The 23,526-nt window shown below is 38.0% G+C and overlaps 2 protein-coding genes across 11 annotated transcripts in view; one reads left to right on the plus strand and one right to left on the minus strand.

The window, feature by feature from the left end:
- The window catches only part of LOC149815528 (protein VACUOLELESS1-like), a 38,522-nt gene extending 28,760 nt beyond the window's left edge, over positions 1–9,762 (plus strand). Inside the window, 11 exon segments of the mRNA XM_089988414.1 lie at positions 2,079–2,168; positions 2,274–2,387; positions 2,597–2,704; positions 3,175–3,248; positions 3,370–3,424; positions 6,090–6,271; positions 8,059–8,188; positions 8,280–8,382; positions 8,874–8,920; positions 8,922–8,972; positions 9,400–9,762. Of these exon segments, the coding sequence (XP_089844540.1) occupies positions 2,079–2,168; positions 2,274–2,387; positions 2,597–2,704; positions 3,175–3,248; positions 3,370–3,424; positions 6,090–6,271; positions 8,059–8,188; positions 8,280–8,382; positions 8,874–8,920; positions 8,922–8,972; positions 9,400–9,564 (1,119 nt within the window). The 3' untranslated portion in view covers positions 9,565–9,762.
- Positions 1–23,526, minus strand: part of LOC149815527 (3-hydroxyisobutyryl-CoA hydrolase-like protein 5) — a 58,999-nt gene that overhangs the window by 29,789 nt on the left and 5,684 nt on the right. For 3 of the 10 annotated variants that reach the window (XM_089988405.1, XM_089988409.1, XM_089988407.1), the window contains exons 10-15: positions 22,838–22,959; positions 22,638–22,698; positions 22,021–22,119; positions 20,714–20,815; positions 20,584–20,625; positions 20,401–20,510 (exon numbers count right to left, since the gene is read on the minus strand). In XM_089988405.1, coding sequence (XP_089844531.1) covers positions 20,401–20,510; positions 20,584–20,625; positions 20,714–20,815; positions 22,021–22,119; positions 22,638–22,698; positions 22,838–22,959 — 536 coding nt within the window. The other 7 variants (XM_089988403.1, XM_089988413.1, XM_089988410.1 and 4 more) reach the window with 7 other exon arrangements.

Here is a 23,526-nt window from a genome sequence, read left to right on the forward strand (position 1 = left end):
GAGAAAAACAACAATGCTGTGTGCTGAAAATAATATCAGTGCCTTCGTCACACAGAGGAATAGTGACGTGCGAACCAGAAAAATATTGGACAAATATATTTTTGGGGAGAAAATCAAAGATTCGGCAGATTGGAACAGAATATTAAGACGTGCGTACCAGAAAATTATTGAAAATGAAAAGAACCGAAAGAGAAACTAGAATGACGTGAAAGAGGATTAAGGTAAAAAGAGAAAGAAATAAATCTGATTAAGGAAAAGGGACAAAAATAAATCCTACGTCCTTTAGAAGCACGTGCTGGTCCTTATAGGTCTTCTAGATGATTGATTTTCGCGCCTGTGCTCTGATACCATGTGAGAAAGATCAACCTACAAGAGACAAAGGTGAGGTAAAGAGAGAAGAGAGAGAAGAGGGGAGTCGGCGGCAATAGGGTTTTCCCTTTTCTCATATTACTTATAAGTATTGTACAGGGTATATCATTACACAAGTAATAAAAACAAATTACAAATATGCCACCGCCTACGCATCCCGAGGTGGACCCTTGGAATGTGGTGCGGGTCGGATCCATGATCCAAAACTAACAGGTCTGTCTAAGGACACTGTGTTTTCATTGGCCTAAATCTTGTCTCATGGAGCAGTAGGAAACAAAAAACCATAGCCAGGTCGAGCACATAAGCTGAATATAGGTCAATGACAGCTACTACAACCGAAGTAACATGGATCACACACCTGTTGATAGAAGTAGGAGAGTCAATTTCTAAATGTATTCTATTGTGACAATCAAAGTGCCATCAACATGTCATTTAATCCTATCTATCACAGTCGTGCCAAGCATATTGAAATTGATCAACATTTTGTACGACAGAAGGTTGAAGAGAAGGAAATTGAACTAGAATTCGTTTTGACTGTTGATCAAGTTGCTGACTTGTTTACAAAAGGGCTTATCAAAGATAGATTCTGGATGTTAAAAGACAAGTTGTTCATGGTTCAAAACCATGTACAACTTGAGGGAGGGTGAAAAGATGTCATTCACGATTGGGTTTGGATCTCAGGATCCAGATCCAACTCGATTTTTTTAACACATGTTCATTAATGGCATAATGTAATTTTATGTTGTTATGGAATGGGTATTTTCGTACCCTAATAGTTGTATCAACATATATTTAATGGGAAGCCAATACCGCATACCCTAATTGTTTTTTTTCAGCCATCGACGCGTCTTTCCCTCTCTACTCCTCTTCCTCTTGTGATTGACGGTGGAATACCATTTTCTAACAAAAAACATATGAATAGACTCTTGAATTAAACTTTTTTTGATGTGTAGCTAGGATTTTACATGGAATAAAAAATCAATGGTTTTGAAATTTGTGAAAATTTTTATGTTATATAATCTTTCTTGCACATTAAAAAACTTTGATCCAAGAAGCTAATCATGTTTTTTCAACCATGGAGATCACATCTATACCGTCAGATTTACCAAAAAATATATCTAACATACATATTTTGAAGGAGCGGACAAGTGATGGACCATCCTCTCTCTCTCTCTATATATATATATATGTCGGAACACTTTACCTTTTTTCTTGCATTGTAGCTCAAGGTTTTCATACTATTAAGCAGCAGCGAGAAGCGAGGCATTTTAAAATTTATAGGAAGTGAGAAGTGAGGAATAAAATAGAAAGCCATATAAGAATTGAATGAGAATCAAAATGGAATGCAAATAAAAACTATAATAAAAATAACTATTCTTAAATTTCATGATTTTTTAGTGTAAGAATTAATTTTTTGTCGAAATCTAAAAAAGATGACTACTAATTCAGAGAAAGCACATGAGAAGTGAGTATGAAGTGTGAGAGAAAGCGCATAAAAAACATGAAAAGAAGCGCTAGAGAGCATAGAAGAAGCATGGATGAAGCATATGGAAAGCATAGGAGAAGTGTGGGAGAATCAAGATTTCCATCAAGTTTCAGAAGCGAGTATCGCGCTTCCGAAGCAAGTTTCTAAGAAGTGCAAGCTTCTGGTAACACTGTTGTAGCTTGCTATTGTTGCTTTTGCTTATCCAATTTTCTGCACCATGCAGGAGGTGGTGATAATGCACTGGGCATGTGCTAAGATAACAGCCTCATTGGCTATTCAAGACACTCCTCTGCTGGACATGCTACTTGATATGGTTTGCAATTTGAATAGATAGTGATCAAGTTAATTTATAGTCAAAAGTTGCTCTCTTATTTGATGAACTTTTCATAATTTCTGAAATAATGGCTTCTGGGTTCAGATGTCAATATGCAAAGGCATTTCTTATGCTGCTGTTGCTGCTCATGCAGATCGAACTGGGCGTCGGAAATTAGCAGCTATGCTTGTTGAATATGAACCACGTTCCTCAGAGCAGGTATGGCTACCTAGAATTAAAGTTTCGATGTAAGTCATTGTTAAGGCTATTCAGGTTTCTGTTGCTAGGATTCATGCTTTCTAATATGGTTCCTCTGACTGTGTGTCAAGATAACTTCTTATCAAGTAGCTGGCTATTTCAGTAGTCCATTATTTCTAATTACTTGATGAAGCACTATGACATTTTCACATATGTTGCCTTTTGCTTAGGTTCCCCTCTTGTTAAGCATGGGAGAAGAGGATCGAGCCTTGATAAAGGCAACTGAAAGTGGCGACACTGATCTGGTTTATCTTGTTCTATTCCATATCTGGCAGAAGGTATTTGTTTTTTTTTTTGTCAAATTTGTTCTCTTTTATGTTCTGCAGCTGAGTCAACATTTGTTTTACATATTAGTGTCAGTCTTGTGTAACATGTTAATGACTTCTTTACCCAATGACATATTTATTGTCCGTGTGCAAACATTGCATGCCTTGGTATCCTACGTCCTTGGTTTTGCTCACCACATGATGGTTTGGATATTTCACAAATTTATCATCTGGGCTAGGCAACTCCTATTTGGTGAATCATCTGTTGATTGTGGGATTGGTTCCTGGATGTCTGTAAATATTGTTCTTTTCAACTAGTTACCCAACCAGTTGTTCTTGTTGTGTACTTTGTACGACATGTCGGAAAATACCTGTGTTTTTTGTCTAACACATGGACTATGTTAAACTGAACGCTTTGTTTTATTACCATTAAATAATACTAAGTTTTCAGCATGAAATGACATACTCTCTTCATAATACAGAAGGCTCCTCTGGAGTTTTTCACAATGATACAGGGAAAACCTTTGGCTCGTGATCTATTTATTACTTATGCAAGGTACCACTATATGCTACACTGTTTTCCCATAGTTCTTCTCTCTTTTTACTATGTTCAGTAATTTAATGTTATTTTGATAGGATTGTGGAAAGTTGATATTAAACACTTTGTGCGGTGTTAGGTGCTACAAGCATGAGTTTCTCAAGGACTTCTACCTATCAGCTGGGCAGCTTCATGTATGTTTTGCTTATGTTGCTTTGTTAATGCTTTGCCAAATGTATGATGAGATGTTCTAATTGAATATCTTATTCAACAAATAATTGACTTGCAGCTGGTTTATTTATCATGTATCAGACACAATTTGAAGGATTTGAATTTTTTTTCAGAATTAATTTCTTTATATTTGCCTCTATTACTCCTGTCAACTCGAGTATTTCCTATTTAGAATGGTATTGTTGTTGTGGCTAGTAAATTAGCAGCAGGATACTAGATACAATATGTATTGTCCTAAACCCTTGATTTTAGGAAAAATGTGCCTAGCTTGTTTGAAGCCAGAATCTTTACATCTATTGAGCAGAAGCAGTGGATGTATTTGCTTAAAAATTTTCAACATGGTCTATTGGTACTGTGCCTCTCCATACTTTTTTCTTGCCAGAGCTAGAAAATTTCTTCTGCTGTTCATTTTGAGAGTTCTGGCTTTTCTAAGAGCATTGCCTTGAGGGAGGTCTTGGGCACTTGATCTCCAAAGAAATGATTTCTAGTATCGCTATTCCATTGTCTATCCCAGTGTTATCAGTATTGTATTGTATATGATACAGTATATCGCAGTATTGCTGGTCCATGCAATACGATATACCCCCTGAATCTGAAAATGTGGCATATTGGACCGTATCACACCATATGGTACTGTATCGTATGATACATGCTGTATTGTAAGATACGGCAGCTTTTTCACTTTTTTGTGTTGAAAATTTTCAAGCAATTTATTTTGGATCCTTTTTCACTTTTAGTGACAATTTTTTATATAAATAAGACTTTAATAGAGTCCTATTCACTTATTTCATAAGTTATGTGAACAAAAAAATAGAAGTTTCTTCTTAATTTATTGTGATTAGTGAAGACAAGAAAGAAGAGAAGAGAAATATTATTATGGAAGAGCACTCTTGTGCTTATTGTAATTAGTGAAACTAATCAATGAAAACATTATGAAATTTCTCTTTTTTAATGCATACTACTTAGAAATGACATTATTTTCTTTTTTTTTTATTTTACTCTTTTGATATATGTAATGGATACATTGTTAGAACATCATAATTATAACTTTTATATTTGATAGTTGTTACATATTTATTCATGCTCAATTTTCATAATTAAGTTTATTTAATATTGCAGTTTGACTAAAATGTGTTTTAATTATCTTTGTGGTCATATTTTTATTTTTTTAGTTATTTAAATTTTATTGTATTTCTGTATTATGTGATTGTTATAATTTATTTTTTCAAAAATTTTTGCTTTTGTTTATTATCTATTGTGACTCTTTAATAATAAACCTTTTGTTTTGTTAGTTGTTAGTTTGTTACCATATTGTTTTGCATGTTATAGTTGTACATGTGTATGTTTAATTGTTCATAATCCTTAAACTTGATTTCTTTTTTTTTTATTCTATGACTTTTTCTAAATTTTTTTGTTTTTTTGTGCATTTTTATTTTTTATGATTTTAAAATGAGGTTTTCTGTATCTTACGATACAATACGATACACCCGTATCGCCAGCCATTCCAATTGTTCATAATCCTTAAAATTGATTTCTTTTTTTTTATTCTATGACTTTTTCTAAATTTTTTGTGCATTTTTATTTTTTATGATTTTAAAATGAGGTTTTCTGTATCTTACGATACAATACGATACACCCGTATTGCCAGCCCTTCCAATATGGGTTCCTATATGATCATTACAACATTGGTCTATCCCATTGCACACTTGGAGACAAGCAAGGCAAGCTATGACTTATTCAGGAATTTGCACTTTTGGAAGCATTGAAATTTTGGTAATTGAATCATAGTCACCAAATATCACAATATTTTTAAATATCTTGGTTTTTGTAATGGTCAGAATATGATAAAAAAATGTCACGAATATCACATTTTTTTTGACAAAGTGAAGAAATTGAATGATTTTATTGTTCTCTAAAGAATGCCCAAGGCTCTCCTGGGATATTCCTAAGAAAAAAGAATTTATTTTTACATTCCCCTGCCAAAAAAACCCTTGCCGATAAGCGGAAAGCAATATTTGTGACTATGATTTGAAAACATCTTGATTTTCTTCTTCAGTGATAGGAAATGTTACATTCCCCTGATGATCATGTTGTAGGCTGTATTGGCAAATTGGTGTGCTGCAAGTCCTGCTGACATGGTTTGTGAAAAAGAAAAAGAAAAAGAAAAAGAAAAAGGGAACCGACATGGTTCACTTGGGGAACTTACTGTCTCAAACTCGTTAAGCCCCAGCATTCCCTAGGATCTTAGGTCTCATGTTTCAAATTCATTGAGGCAACCCAACATGAATCACCTAAAAAAACAGAATTGGTTGGAGTTTATTTGTGAATTGTGAATGTTGTTAATTAACTTATGCATGCTGTGATGCACTTTCACCTTGTATCAACATTCATACATTAAACCATTTGCAAAATGCTTCATTTTCTGCATTTTTTTAGTGGTTCATGGTATGTGTTTTGCCAATTATGCTGAATAACTTTGACACAGACCAAATACTTTCTCTTTTATATACGGCTTCAGGTTAGTTAATAATGTACTGCTTTTTTTATTATTACATGCTCAACGCTAAACACTAAACTTTTTGTTTGTGTTGTGTTGTCAGTTGATGTGATGTATATCTTTTGTCATAGGACTTAGCTTTCTTGTTGTGGAGGGAGTCATGGGTGATAGGGAAGAACCCATTGGCCAGCAAGGGTTCTCCCCTTTACGGCCCGCGTATAAAGCTTATCGAGCAAACTCAGAATCTGTTCTCTGAGACAAAAGAGCATACCTTCGAGTCAAAGGTTGCTGAAGAACATGCAAAATTGTTGAAGTGGAAACCTAGTTCATTATGTGTCTTCAAACTCATAGTTTGCTATTTATAGGAAAATATAGTACTGTGTTGGGCTGCAAACTGACATCTCTCTCTCTCTCACTCACTCTTCATATCTTTTTTTATTATCAAGCTGGGGGAAAAGGGTCCCCTCCCTAGGGGGTTCTCAGCAATAAAAGTGCTGATAACCTAAATACACTTCCAGTCAGGTGGTTTATCTTTCCTCTGTATGTGATGTACAGTTGGAGGAATACAAACAACAAATTTACATAGGATAATGTCAGGAAATCTCTAACAAACGATCATATCAAAACTGAGCAGAAGCAGCTTACGTCCTTCCACAATATCTCTCATCCACGCAATCCATCTTGCATTTGCAGCAGAAACAGTGATACAGGGGAAACTAAGATCCTCAAGTGCAAGGATAGTGTTAAGAAATTCTGTCTTTGGCATCAAAGTATCATGGATCATCCTCAGCACCCCTGCTCGCAAAAAGTTCCCTGGTCTTCGATCTTCATTTTACAATGTACAGTTATGCTTATATTTTTCATAAATCAAATATATAAGCATATCTTTCTCAATCAGCTTATATATTAATATATATTTACATTTCCATCTTACTTTCATAATCTCTTATCCATGTCTTATGTCCACCTCATGTTAAATCCATGTGTGCGACTGTGCGACATAGACCATTAAAATGGAACTTGGTCCTTGATTTCATTACTTCATTGCCTGGCTCTTTAGTAGCATAATGCTGACTTTGATTATTGACTATCAATAGTAACAACGGGAGATCCTGCAAATCTAAGCAAAAGCTATCTGCTTCCATTCCAAATAGAGCATCAAACATGCATTCATGGCTGTTCTGTAATATAGGACTGTCTCTATCAATATTGTAGCCTGAATAAAGATCTTCAACCATATTCCAGATCTCACAAAATTGAAGTGGGGCTAGGCATGAGTGCAGTGGGTGGTGCAGAATATCTCACCATCTTTGTTCTCTACGAAACTCTTGTTGGCATAGGTTCAAACACAATGGCCTCATATTACCACGCTTACACTTCACCCATGCACTGGTGAACATGAGGCCACGGAGGTGAGCCCAAACATGCCTCCACTTCCTTGATGAGCAGTGGTTGCTGCTGCTTCCTTTGTAGTTTGTAGACAAGCAAGCAGGTATTGCTATCAGAATTGGTAGAGGTAAGCAAGGGATGATGTTGCATTCTGTTCAGAAGCCATAAGAGCCCATCCTTGAAGCTCCCTTTGAACCAAGCGTGAGAATTGCAGAAGATTTTACACCAGATGGCCATCTCCAATTGGGGTCTTTGTTGAGGTCCTGGGTCATTTTTAAGTCTGTTGGGAACAAGAAATGGGCAATGGGCATACTTTCCTTTCCTTAGTTGGACAGAAAAACCTCTATGATAGGAAAGGTTGCTAAATCTTTGGCCTGCCAACCTAAGGCCAGTTCTGAAACATTTCAAGATGCTGCTATATCATAAACCCAAAAGATTGTAACCCAGAAAACCTATTCCATGAAATCAATGTTAAAATATTATCCAAGTTGGACCTGCTTGTGGTGGCCGTGAAACTAGTGATGCAAACTGAGCTGTTAACAAGCACAATACATTTATGTGACACTATTCTTCACTTGAACTTGCAAAATTTTAACTTTTGGTCCATATCATGATCTAGAATGGATACTAGAAGTGGATTTACTGGTCTATCTTTGGATCACATATTTCCTTCTTCTTTGATACCAATAATGATCCTTGTAAATTTTACAGATTGCAGCATGAACTAGAAGTGACTACAAAGCAGGCTATATTTGTTGATTCAAGTGTCAGTGATACAATACGTACTTGTATTGTACTGGGTAATCATCGAGCTGCAATGAAAGTGAGGACAGAATTTAAGGTTGGAGTCTTTTACTGATATTCTTCTTATGGCATCTTTTACTCTCTTTTCTTCATCTTATAATGCTTATTGAGCTAAATACTTTTTGCAGGTATCTGACAAGCGTTGGTATTGGCTTAAAGTTTTTGCTTTGGCTACTATAAGAGATTGGGATGCTCTAGAAAAATTTTCCAAAGAGAAAAAACCACCAATAGGTATGTGGTGATTTTGTATATTTATGAGCAACTTACTTTAATCCAGTATCTGCTTTTTGTTTGTTTCCTGCTTGAACATTCTCTTCTACATGCTTGAATGGTAACCATCTGAAAAGGATAGAAGGAAATGCAGAATAAGATTCATAGATGAATCGTTGATATTGCTAAATTGATACTTGGAAAGTCCAGAACTTCAGATAACTTTGGATAGCCTGCCTAAGTCGAGGACCTGCACTTTTTATGTGTTGGTCCTGCCAAACTGTTTTAGAAGTCCTTTATTTGTCAGTGCTTCTCATGTCAGCAAGTCCTCGTGTGCCTGTATCCTGTCAAGACTGCATCTTAGTATTGGATAGCTTTTGTCCTCATAATCCTTTACAAGGAAATATTGAAGCTGATTTCACTCTCTTCACATATGCATGTGATTCATTGGTTGGCTTCTATTTGTAATATCACAATCTTGTGCTTACATTTGTTATTTTTGAGATGAATAGGTTACAAACCTTTTGTGGAAGCATGTATCGATGCTGATGAGAAAAAATGAAGCTCTCAAGTACATCCCAAAGCTGGCAGATCCTCGGGAAAGAGCTGAAGTATGAATTTCTCCTCGAAAGGGGTTCTTTTTAACTTTTGTTTTGGTATTTTGTGATCTTTTCAGTCTTTTTCTTCGCTTGCAACTCATTTGGGTCACTTAAAGTTCATTATGGTTGCTAATGACATACCTCTCTAACTGAAAATATCATATATTGTGTTTTATGCCAATTTCCATGCATATGTCACCTTTGTAGTTAGGGTCATCGAGATGAGCTGACAATATTTTAATGTATTTGCTTGATCCCAACCGATGTCTGTTGTGGAGATGGATGGTACACGATACATGTCAAGAATTTGCCCATGGCCATTGTGAAGTTGGGATAAGTTGTTCAAGTGTATACACTGTTTGGTTCAGAGTATAACTTAAAACTGTGTTGCATATCATCATCTTTATATGTTTGCTGTTAATCAAAATGTCGATGACAGGCATATGCTCGCATTGGCATGGCAAAGGAAGCTGCAGATGCTGCATCACAGGCAAAAGATGGTGAGTTGCTTGGCCGCTTGAAGTCGACATTTGCCCAGAACACGGCAGCCACTGCAATTTTTGATACCTTGCGTGAACGATTATCACTCCAAGGAGTTTCTTAAGTTTTTGATTTTTGTTTGTGTAATATCTTTGTAGATTGAGAGAAGAAAACAGAAAAGGGAATCCATATTTCTTTTCTTGTATGTTGTTCAGTGGGCTTTTTTTTTTCTCCTTTTCCCGATATCAAGTCACGGTCTTTGGCTTGTATCCTGTAAAATGCTCAATAAATAATCGGTTTAAAAAGAGAACATCTTGCCTAACAATTGCTATTCATGGCGTAGAAGCATAATTTAGCTTTTGCAAATGCTAATACGATTGAACGCTTACAGTTTACCAATCACTAAGAAATCAAAAGTATGCACAGCTTTCTCTAATCCGGAACTTTATGTATATTGCTAAAGCCTGGCACCATGGACAATGCACTATACGCACAGATACTATACGCACAGATGCATATAATATGTGTTACTTTGATGGTGCACTAGTGCTGGCACTTTGGAAGCATCAGCCTCCTGATGTTTGATTAAGAACAGACCGATTGGAATAGGTGTAAATAGGGTGTGTCAACGGGTTGGGTTTTGTTCGGACCCAGGTGGAACCAGACTTGACTCCGATTTTTGGGTACGGTATCGGCTGTGGATCTGAGTCTAATCAGACCCACAATAAGAGAAACCATACCCGGACTTGATAAGAACTACATGAACCAGACCCGGGCCATACCCAGTAAAACAATATTTTTTTTATCATTTTTATGCTGAAAATTTGCGGCTCTTAATCGGAACTCGGGTTGGGCTCAGGTCTGTTATAAAATTTCACAAACTATACCTGAGTCCATGTATTAATCAGACCTTCGGATCCCAACTCGAGTCTTAATCAGGTCTTCTTATTTATCACAGTACTCGGACCCTATAGGGTTTGGTTTGGGTCGGGTCCGAGTAAACCCGATCCGTTGACACCCAAAGCAAGGTTTCACTTATCCAAGCTAGCACCACAGTCGGCAGAGTCGGGTTCCAGGGAGCGGGTATATGCCATGCTCGCCACGTGTAAATGCATTAAGGTTTGGAAAAATGGATAGAATGCCTCTTCATTTTGCCCTTCCATACTAAAGAAAAACCATAGAAAACACCTTAACGACGTAACAGGGAGAGGGGTACACAGGAACCAATCCGGCCGATCGACATCCATCTCCGGGCACTCGCCGTCCACCGTTATGAGGCATCCCGGTTTCTGCTCCCGCAGCTCATCCTCCGATTCCGAGATGGAGCTCATGCTCTCCGAGACGCTCTCATCGCCGATCCCTTTCCCGCGCAGGCATGAACATCTCCCGGCGTTCGTCCTCTTCGTCTTCTACTGGTCGTCGGAGAATTTTGCCACCCCTCTGCGGTATCGGCCATCTTCGTCCTCACCTCGTAGCGGTAGATGAAGAGCATACACGCGAGGCTGAGCGCGGCGAAGCCTCCGATGACGATTCCGGCGATCGTTTCTGGTGCCAGACCGCCTCTCCGTCTGCGCCTCCTGCCGAGAGATACCGTCACCCCTCAGCCATGAAGGAGTTTTTTTTTCAATATGGAAGGGAAAAATGGAGAGGCATTCTCCCCATTTTCCTCAACCCTCAATGCCTAGCATATACCCGCTCCCTGGAATCGGACTCCAATCGGCAAGCCATTGTCATCTAAATCCTTTTTAATCTCTACCTAGGAATGATGTTAGGTGTCCAAAATGTGGGGTTTAGATTTAGAGTGTAAAGATGCACCCACTTTTTCAGAATAACTGGAATGATTTTGGGATATTGCAATATGGAGCAGAACAAAATTTTCCGACGTATCCAAGTTTTCTGGACATTTGGGTGCAACCAAGAACCCCTTGGAGAGAGTGTGTCGCTTGGTTATTCTTCTTAGAGCATGAATGGTGCCTTGAGGCTTGGAAATGTTTCCATTCTAGGATCTGTATTTGCGTCTTTGGAGTGTGAATATTCCATTTGTCACTGAAACTCCAATAGGAAATGGAAGGCGCTCCGTGGGATGATGGGATTGCTCGTCCGGCAAAACGCATAGCTTATCCCGAGAGGTGATGGCCCTGCGTAAAAACAGAAAACACAGAGGACAGCGTACATGAGGCAGCCATTGTTAGGCCGGAGGTCGCCCGAGGTTCTCAGCTCAGCCGGGCTGCTGCCACCACAAGCCCAGACTTCTTTAGACAGCCGGTGAGTAGACTTATCTCTTCCCTGTATCCTTAGTGAAAATGGTTTGCATAACCGTTCTCCTTTATCCTATACCTGGTTTATCGGATGGGGGATGTAACATTCTCCCAATTGATCTGACGATAAACCTTTTAACCAGAAAACCTTATGGGAATAACTTGATGAATAAATTGGCCTTTATAATCTATTCTATAGGTTTTTAATTGAATATCTAATTTTTATGAGATTAACAATAACCATAATAAGAATCAAGAACTGAAAGTGATCACTTTATTTGTATGCATATGTCAAAAAGGGTTTAACAATCCTTTCTCATTACATGTTCGGAATATAATCTCGGTGATAGCCCTTTAGTAAGAAGATCAACGATCATCTCTTAGTACCAATATTAACAATATGCACTAAATGATTCTCCATCTTTTTTTTAATAACAAAATACTTCAATTCCATATGTTTGCACGACGTGGTACTTTTGTTGTTAGAAAAGAATGCTGCAACTTCATTATCACAGTAGACTTTCAGTGATTTTCTAATGGAATCGATCACCTTTAACTGTGATATGAAGTTCTTTAAGCATATAGCCTATGAAGTAGTCTCGTACAATGCTATGAATTCAGCCTCCATAGTGTGGGCAACAGTAGTCGTATGCTTTCCACTCCTCCAAGAGATCGCGCTCCCAGTAAGTAAAAAGACGTACCCAGTAGTATACTTTATACTATCAAGGCATCATTCTAAATCCGCATCTGAGTAGCCAATGACTTCGAGGTGATCAACTTTATGATACATCAACATATAGTCTTTTGTCTCTTGCAAGTACCACAAGACTTTCTTGGTAGTCTTCCAATGAGGTAAACCTGTGTTAGACTGAAATCTGCTAATCTGGTCGAGAACATATCTGTGCATACTGCAAGTTGCCAACAACTGATGCATATGGATAAGCACTCATCTGTGCTTTGTCAATATCGTTCTGTGGACAATTCTATAGGCTCAGTTTGTCACCTTTTGATATGGGTATAGAACTAGGAGAACAATTCTCCATCCCATATCGCTTTAACACCTTATCTATATAGGATCTCTGAGAAAGACCTAGAAAACCTTTTGCTCTGTCTCGACGAATCTCAATGCCAAGAACATAAGCAACCTCACTCATATCTTTCATATCAAAATATGATGCAAGAAACTGTTTTGTCTCTGAAAGCAACTTTATATCGTTGGTTGCAAGTAAGATGTCATCTACATACAACATCAATATAATGAACTTACTTTCACTTTCCTTAAGGTATATACATCGATCAATAATATTTTCTGTAAACCTGAAAGTCACAATGACTTGGGAAAATTTAATATACCACTGTTGGGAGGCCTGCTTAAGTCCATATATTGATTTGTTGAGCTTGCAAACCAGACGATAATTTTAAGAGAAACCAAGAGGTTGTTCCATGTATACCTCTTCATTCAGATCCTCGTTGAGGAACGCTGTTTTCACATTCATCTGATGTAACTTTAAATCATGAGCTACGAAGGCCAAAATTATCTTCATTGACTCCTTAGTTGAGACATGAGAAAATGTCTCATTATAGTCAATGCCCTCCATCTGGGTGAATCTTTTAGCAATCAATCTTGCTTTATGTCTCTCTATGTTACCTTTGGAGTCATTCTTGGTCTTAAAGACCCATTTACACCCTACGAGTTTTACTCCTTTAGGTAACGTGACAAGATTCCACACTTGATTTTTAGCTATAGTCTAACTATTCTTTCATAGCTTCTATCCAGTGCGAAGATTGTTTGCTTTCAACAGCTTCCATAAAAGTCAATGGGTCATCATCCATATATATGAAATCACCAGGCTCTTGAAGGTACACTACATAATCAAGATGTATGGCAAATCTTCTAATCCTTGTGGATCTCTAAACAGGTCGTTCTTCAAGCTCAGATTGAACCTGATCATCTTGTTTATGCTCTTCTGCATTGTCCACAATAGGTTCACTTTGGATTTGTACATTAACAACTGAATGATCAACCACATCATCATTAGGAATAATAATATGGTATCTTTCGATGTTTTTTTAACATGTGATAAAACTGGATCCTGTACTTCCTCAAAACCAAGACTTTAAAGTGCGCTTAATCCTACTGAATCATCTTCTAGGAATTTGGTCTTCGTTTCAACAATCTGTGGTGAGCGAGATGAGCAATAAAACCTGTACCCTTTTGATCTTTCTGGATAACCAATGAAATATCCATTGGTTGTTCTTGAATCAAAGACTTTAATGTGGGGGTTATACGACTTAGCCTTTGCAGGACATCTCCATATGTGCATATAAGACAATGATGGTTTCCTACCTGTCCACAACTCATAAGGAGTTTTAGGTACAGGTTTCGTAGAAACTTTATTCAAAATATGCACAACAGTCCTTACGGCTTCACCCCACAACTTTATGGGAAGTGTTGAATAATTCAACATAGCTCTGACTATTTTCTTAAGTGTACGATTTCTCCTTTCAGCTGCACCATTCTGATAGGCACTACCAGAAATAGTATATTGAGGCACAATGCATTCCTCTTTGAGAAATCGCGCTAATGGTCATTCCCTTTGCCCCATCTCAGTAAATCTACTATAATATTTGCCACCTCTATCAGACCTGACTATCTTAATAATCTTACCAGTTTGTTTCTCTACTTCTTTCTTAAATTCCTTAAACATCTGAAAAATATCAAATTTTTCAAAGATCAAGTAGAGATACATATATCGAGAATAATCATCAATAAATATGACAAAATATTTTTTGCCTGTGTAACATGGAGAAAATGGTTCACATACATCCGTATGGACTATCTTCAATATCTCATTGTTGCGTTTGACACCTTCTTTATATGTGTTTGTATGCTTAGCCTTTATGCAATCAACACATGGGTCATTGTTGGTGAAATCTAGAGATTTCAAGATCCATTCATTTACGAGTCTCTTTATTCTCTTTTTAGAGATATGACCCAACCTTCAATGCCAAAGCATGTAAGATTTATCATTTGTCAAGCTACGTTTATTTTCAACCAATGCGTATTCAGAAGTCAGAGACTCCTGAGTTTGGATCTTCACATTCAATCTATATAAACCATCATAAACTGATACAAAACCAATTTCAATTGAATTTCTATAAATGAACAATTTGGAATTTTCAAACTTAAAACAATATCCAAATTTATCAAACTTCAAAATTGAAATTAAATTTCTACTATATGATAAAATATAAAAGACATCATGAAGATCTAAAACCGCGCCTGTATCCAGAGTAATCCTGCAGGTTCCAACACCCTTCACATGTGAACGCATATTGTTTCCTAAATAGATGCTCTTCTCATGCATTGTTGGTTCTCTTCTACTCAGGAACAACTGTAGATAATTGGAAATATGAACAATAGCACCAAAATCAATTCAGCAGTTATTTTCAGGAATTTGTAATAAATTACATTCATGAGAAACAAATGACAAATTATCTCTCTTTTCCAACCACTTTTTGTATTTTATGCAATCTGCCTTCTTGTGTCCCTTCTTCTTGCAAAAAAAATACTTTATGAGAGTAGAGTTAGATTGCTTGTCTTGGGATGACTTATCCCCAGTTGACTTCTTCCTAGCATTTCTCTTAAATGTATTCTTCCTTGGTCCTACCTTGGATGTATGAGAAGTCATATGTGCACTCTGCACCTTCTTTCCTTTCAACCTCTCTTCTTCTTCAACACACTTAGACATAAGTTCATTGAACGTCCATTCATCATTATGTGTGTTGTAAGAGATTTTGAAATGTCTGTATTCCAAAGGTAAATACGTTAGAACTAAATGCACTAGGAAAGAATCAGAGATGGTGAGCTTCATGTCATTTAGCTGAGACACTATGTTCTTCATCTCCAAAATATGCTGGCGAATGTTTTTCCCTCCAGTATATTTCATAGATATGAGTTTTAACATCAGGATACTAACTCTGGCTTTGTTTGAACTCACAAATTGTGCCTCAATGACACTCAAAAATTCTCTCACTGTTCTGCATTGTGAGATAGCACTGCGAATATTCTTAGCTACTTTAGATTGCAAAAGCAACAAGTTAAGCCTATTCGAGCGCTCTCACTTCTCAAAAACAATATTTTGATCAACAGTGCTCTGATCAGTGAGACCAGCAGATTCATCTATCCTTAGGGCCAAATCTAAATCCATATACCCTAATGTAAAATGAATAGTTTCTTTCCAATCACTAAAGTTAGATCCATCAAGAAAATGTATAGAGCTTGAGCCATCTAAAATCACAGAACTAGAAACTGCACGACAAAAATACGTATCAAGAAGCATTCGTACGGGACTAAAACTTTAATGAAAAAAGCAAAAGAATAAAGACCCTTAATATGCTTATTTCCAAGCGAGTGAAGGGGGTCATCAGAGTCCTACTTTGGTAATAGCTTCGACACGCGAAACCACTTCGCCTACCGACCATATTTGATAAAACTAAGGTTTTTGTGAAGTTAGACCATCAACATAAAGTACCTTTGGATACACATGTGTGATGTATATCGACACATTTACCTTATTCCACCCTACTTAAATTCCAAACACAATAAAACTACTTTTGGGTCGTTTATCGTTTCATGAATCTAAGTACAACAGTAATATTGGCTAAAACTATATGATAATATAAAATTTTGACAACATACGTGTATTTAGTCACTTTGGTGACATGAAATCACTAAGTCATCTTGCTATCCTTGATGCCAATATTTAAATAATCATTCACGCATGCATAATTACAAATAAATGCATGAACTATAACCCAAGCCAAGCTTAAATGGGTAAAACCCTGGGTCCTCAAGCAGGAACCGATTTGAAAGTACTCTGAACCGGTCTGAAACAACCACAAACCGGTTATCCAAGGGTTTGAACCGGTTCTAAACCTTATAAACTGATGTCAAGTATGAATAAAAGTTCATAAAAACCTATAACTGTATGCCAAAATCCCTGTATTTTCTTATATTTAAGAAAACAAGGTCTTAGCATCTTAGAACCAGTGAGAAACTGAAAGGAACCGGTTAAAAATGACTCTGAACCGGTCCCGGAAGTGGCTGAATCAGTCCCTGATCCGATTCAGGCCAAATAGTGCCTGGACCCTACTGGATCTAGGTCAGAACCATTTCAAACTGGATCCGGGTCGGACCCGACTTTAAAATGGATCCAGGTCGGACCTAGTTTTAACTGGATACGGGTCGAACCCGGTTTTAACCTGATCCGGGTCAGACCCAGTTTGCAACTAGATCTGGGTTAGACCCGGTATTTAACTGAATCTGGGTCGGACCCGGTGTTTAACTAGATCCGGGTCAAACTCGGTTTTAACCGGATCCGGGTCAGACCCAGTATATAGCCGAATCCGGGTCGGACCCGGTGTTTAACTAGATTCGGATCAGACCCGGCTTGACCGGATCCAGGCCAGACCCGAGGCTTAACTGGATCCGGGCCAGACCCGGTACGAACCAGATCCGGGTCTGACTCAGGATTTAGCCTAATCTGAGTCAGAACAAAGCGGGTCCCCACCCGAATCCCGAATCCGATCCAGAGGAGCCTTATGGATCAGTTCAGGTGGGGCGGGTTCGGATCCAAAAATGGACCTGACCCAAAGAGAATTAAAAAGAAAACTTAAGACGCGAAATAGGGTTTCTGAAACCCTCTTTCCTTCTCTCTCTCCTAATGCAGATCGCTACCGTCGGGTCTGGCAATCAGACGATTGTCGGCGACCCCGACGACAAGGAGGCGACAGCCACCACCGTCAGTGGCCCAATGGTAACTGACTTTCGACGGTGGGGCGACAACAACCGTGGCTAAAAAATGCAGAGGTCCGACGACTTGACAGTCGCCGGCGACGGCTCCGATAGCTTTGCAGTGCCCTGACAGAGATGAAGGAAGAAGGGAAACAGTCGACGACGTGCTTCCCGACTGAAACCCCCAAAAAATCTGTAGGTAAGCCAGTCTAAATTTTTTTTGCCCTGTCACCCAACGGCGACAGTCGCCGGCTGCCGGTGACCAGCTGCAACATCGCCCCACGGCGACCTGCATTGCTGGACGACCGGAAAACACACCCCACAACAAAAATAGGGTGTGGGCCCATAACCCATTAATGGGATTGCTCGTCCGGCAAAACGCATTGCTTCCCCTGAGAGGCGGTGGCCCTGCGTAAAAAAAAAAAACACAGAGCACAGAGGACAACGTACCTGAGGCAACCATTGTTAGGCTGTGGTTACCGGAGATGGAGGTCGCCAGAGGTTCTCTGTTCAGTCGGGCTGCTGTCACCACAAGCGCAGGCTTCCTTGGACAGCCGGTGAGTAGACCTATCTCCTCCCTGTATCCTTACTTTTCACACACACAGGGTCGCTCATGATACCCTGTATTTATAAAGTATAGGGTGGGAACAGTTTGTGTAAGCGTTCCCCCTTATCCTGGTTTATCGGATGGATCATCCCTAATGTGGGGATGTATCTACATCGTGGATAACCACCACGTCAATCGTGGTGGTTAATCCAACATGGGATACATCTGATGCATTAGGGGTTTTTTTGGCGTTAAAAAGGAGGGCTATACAAGCCTTATCCTTTTGACATGCTCCACCATTCTACGTGACATAATCATATGGAAAATTTCGTCATTAGGAATAGGTCTATTCATGATGATGAAGACTATTCCATTCCCAGATTTTGAAAGGAAATATGGAGTGCTTGTCATGAAAACATCAAGAAGATCCCTTGGGCAGATGATGTTAGACATCAAGTAGAGGAGTGGTAGCAAATTTGTATCATGACAGTCAAGCGGGTGCCCCCTTAGGAGGAATTCAATCCTGATTTTTCCTTTGTATCTCATGAGGATTCGGCTGGAACCAGATTGGCCGTGCCTGTTTGAAATTCAGATGGTGTTTTTCTCTTTGTAGGTGCTACATTCTCATCATCTGATTACATTGTGCCTGAATTTTCCATGTTCATGAGGTTGTTGTGGCAGTTCGCAAAGAAGGCCCTCAAGGGGCAAGGCTTCTGTCAAACAACAACAGGTTCACATCAGCTTGATAGCTGACAAAGAAGGGATTTCTAAAAGTTCCATTGCGTGGGTGTATCAGTTCGTTGGTGATTAGCCTATTGAATTTGGCGATCTTTGTAATGTAATTAGGGTCCATAAGCTAGGTGATGTGATGTAGTGGAAACATGTCACCTATCCCCCAGCAACCTTTTATTAAAAAAAAACACCATGTTGATGTATTGGGTTCCTGTGACCATGGATTTCGATTGCAACATAAGGTCTGTTTCAGAATAATCAAATTGCTTGACAAACAATTTCGTGAATGCTGCAAAGGTAAATAGGGAACTTTGAAGATGTTTGGCTATCGAAGAAGTTCAACTTTTACAACTACAGACTGGTTATTTAGACAAATGTTGAGCATTTACTTCAGTTTTGGGGTCACAACCCAAAGTACCAAACAAGAAAAACACAACCAAAGACATGATAAATACTTCCCTCTTGAAAGGCGTGTGGGTTGGTGTCTCCAAGGGTAAGGATTACTGGGCGAAAATTGAGTCCCCCTACTAGTCATATGTGCCCTGAGGCCCTTTAAGACTTGTTGCGCTTCACTTGTTTCCTTTGAGTCTCCTTATTGTAATCCCTCAAACGTGGTGGTGTTTCTATAAGATAATTTAAACGCTTCCAATATACGCTTCAAGAAAGTAGGACATGACCGATATGAATGGAGGTGCAATGCTCACTTGTCTTTTATTTTATGTGGAGGTGCTGAATGTCTGGCATGAGAACTAAGAAGAATAGCAGTGATCGCCATTCTGGCCAGTGCATTTAGCTTGGTAGACTGAATTCTCAAATTTGCCACTCCACCTGCAAATGTTGATGCAAAGATACCAAGATATGAAAAAGGAAAGTGTGGATGTGCGTGTGGAGAGAGAGAGAGAGAGAGAGGTCTTAACCAAGCTAGGAATGGAACCATTCAAGAGATCATATGATGGTACTTTGGATTTCAATGAAAAACTTGATTTTTTATTTTAAAGTAATTTTAGTGTATTATATTCTTTTGAAAGAAAATATTTTCACGTATTATATCCCATTGGTTCCTACATTTCTTAAATACCTGTCTGAAGATAGGAAAATATCCTAATCTAATACATGTTTTCCACTAAATGAACTACAGATGAAACTAAGAGGACCATTACTCTCTCTCTCTCTCTCTCTCTCTATATATATATATATATATATATATATATATATATATATATATATATATATATATAACCGTCCAACCAAAAGAAGGTACAAACCACTCCCAAACTCATGTTTAGTTGTGTTTGTTAGCAAATCTGACCATACTGATGTGATCTCCATGGTCAAAAGCCTAAGAACCGGCTCTTGTAACAAATCTTTTCAATGTGCACCTACGATTTTATAATATGTTAAAAATCAACAGTTTGAAATTGTGAAGTTTAAAAGATCATAAAAAATCCTATTTATACATAAAAAAAGTTTGCTATTAGAGCAGGTTCTTAGGTTTTTTTATCATGACCTATGGTCAAATTTGCCAAAAAAACACTTTAAAAAATAAATTTAGAAGTGGTTTCAACCGCCCTCCACATGCACATACACAGAGATATATATATGACGAGGTTTCATATTAAGGCTGACCTGGATAACTTGCCCTCGCTTGGAATCTGAAGCTCCAACTCTTCTTTGAAAGGTTGGAAGACAAAGTCCAACTTGTCACTGCTTACTTTGTCCAATATTGGTGGATCCCACTACAATAGTCCACATATGAGAGAGAGAGAGAGAGAGAGAGAGAGAGAGAGAGAGAGAGAGAGATCTTCATACCTTTGGAGCCTTGTCTTTATCAATAACCAATGCTCTAATGCCCTTCTCAGTTCCAACAGATAACGGAAAAATTAGGTGAAGGGCCAAGATAAAGGCTTAGCTTTTGAATTATCATTTAGTCAGTTATTACCTCGTACACATCGTTGGAGATTACTGATCTTAGTATGTTCATGGTAAGTCTAAATTCTTTCTTCAGGCATTCGGTCAAAGATTGTTTCCTTCCTTCCCGTACCTGGCATGGAACAGAGGCTTATTTGTGAATGCTGAAATTTAGAAGCCCTAGTAATCAAACACATTATTTCATATACTAGCAAAGTGCTAGTTTTCTCTTTCTTATGATGTGGAGAAAAATTATTGAATTGTGCTATCTGCAAACTCTAAATTCCAACCAAATGCAAATGTAAGGACATGATGCACAACTGCCACGTGCTTATAGAGCCCACTGAGATTTTTATTCTTCCCAAAAAAGATGAATAGCCTCACTTGTATAGACTCGGATTTTTATTTTTCCTGAAAACAGGTGAATTGTTTCTTTTTTAGTGAAACAAAGGAGTTTACAAAACCATGGAAAAAGAAAAGGAGCCATCCACAGTTGTTCATTTCAAAATTTTAAAACAATCAAGCTGAAGTAATCTTCAAAGCCAATAACCAACTCACAATTCTAGTTTTCAAGAGATTTTGTCACTCAGTATATGAATGTACGTAGGTATGACAGAAAAATGATGAATGAAATATCAATAATCAAACATTACCAAGAAAAATAGAAGTTATTCTTCTAGAGCAGTCATTAAAAGTAATGGATATCAGATGCAGGCTAAATTTGATTCTAATAATTATCCAGAATTGACATCTGATGGTGCCCTGTCATACATGATGTTTATTAGCCTGAGACAAAGAGGAAACGTTCACTTTTTCCAAAATAAATTTTACTACAAGCAATCACTTCATCTTGTCAGTATTGCAGGAGTTCCAATTTACTTGACAATAAAAATGAGTTTATTCGTTTCCTTGAATGCTGTTCGTATCACCCAAGAATGAGTCCAAAAATAGCAATTAGTCCATTTATCCTTTAATGAGAATGTGAGTTTCTAAGTGCATGCTTCCTTGCATTTTCTTAATCATTCCATGTTACTACAAATTTTTGTAAAACAAAAGTAAAATAAATCTCCCCTTTGTAATATATGATTGCTATTGTTGTTTGACATGTTTAGAGCATAAGGCTTGCTTACTGACTGAAAGCAAGTAGTACACTTGTAAAAGAAAATATATAAATACGAGTCACCTTGTCTAAGTATATGCACAATTTTCAGATGCAACGTTTAGGCCACTTCTGATATTTCAGTATCTGTAAGGCCTATGATCGCTTATATGATATTGCTTTCACAACAGCACAGTGTATAATATTCATAAGAAAATATGACTGGAGAATATGCATACAGATCTTAGTGTGATCTTCAGTCCTGTTGGTGATGATCTTTTTAACCCCTTGACTACTTCAGCAATCCATCCATTTCCTTCTGCACTGGCCTCTGCCTCCTGAAAACCAAGAAGAGGACATCACAATCTGGCAGGTTACCTTTCCTACATTCCTTGGAATAGACACCATTATTTAAAGTTGACTGATTTATGACAGCATCTAGACACGATGATGTGACCATATTATTTTCTCAGGATTTTTTTTGTCATGAGCCATTGTACAGCAATGGATGGTTCTTGGTGCTTCACCAGCTTTTACTGGAAGGAAATTGCAAAGTATGCCCTCATGGAAACTGATGCGGTTACCATGACTCTATTTTTACATGACCAACCAAGGGGTGTGTGTGCATCAGCATTTTCATGCGTATGTGGGTTCATGCAGAAAACTTTTGTTTTCCTTTTTTATACAATTATGTGACAAAATGTTCTTCCATAGTCATGTGAACAAAATATATCAACAAAGGTTGGATAGAATAATTTGGACACATTGGGTATAATCACAATTAAAAGTGCCAGAAATCCTGCATTTATGATTTAAAAGAATTTGAGCAAGCAGTTTTTATGTTCTACTCACTGACCAGTGCACTTATGATTTCCTTCACAGATTCCCCAGCGAAGCATTTGTCTATGACAGATTGCCTGCAAGAAGATGAAAACGAAAAATAAAAAGAATATAGAAAGCGAAGTAATTTCAATGATGTTACTTCTGAAGAAAGAGAGATTTTCTTGTATTTCAATGGACAACAGTTAGACAAATGCTGGGTTTGACTTTTCTTACTTATTCAAAATGCTTTTTTCATCAATTTCAACAGATACTGTGAATTCCTCGATCACAGATCTGACAACATGCTCATCACCCGAGTCTAAACTTAGTAACCGCTTCTCAAGCTCAAATATTTTCTGCCATAAACAAATAACATAATGTGATGATCCTCAAAATTGAGTAGTGCACTATAACCTAGGTACATATTAACTGATACAGAATAGTATGGTGGAAAAGATTGAGCTACATACTCCAAAAATATTTCATAACTGAGACAATTGGTTTTTGGCAAGTGCAGCAATAGGTCTTTAGGTTAAGAATTTCAATAAAACTATGGAGAAATAGGTATTCAGGTTAAGAATTACAATAAAACTCTGGGACAACTTAGGATGGTCAGAAAATATGTTTCTTTGAAAATTGAAAACAATACAAGAACAAATATCCATGTAACCAAGTTTAGATTGGTGTCTTAGAGTCTATGTCACACGGACTCGGCTAAGGAGGTGCCGCACCCGAGTCGACACGCCCCAACACGGGTGCGGACTCGGGTGCGGCTTAGGACTCGGCCCGGACTCGGTCAACGCCGAGTCAGACTCGGTCAACGAGTCCAGGCCGAGACCGTCCACATTTTGGACTCGGTCAACTTTGACCGAGTCCAAAAATGTCCATTTCGACTTTTAAATTACATTTTGGATCTGGGTCGG

Source organism: Nuphar pumila, chromosome 15, assembly GCF_984573655.1.
Source record: "Nuphar pumila chromosome 15, dmNupPumi1.hap1.1, whole genome shotgun sequence".
NCBI lineage: Eukaryota > Viridiplantae > Streptophyta > Magnoliopsida > Nymphaeales > Nymphaeaceae > Nuphar > Nuphar pumila.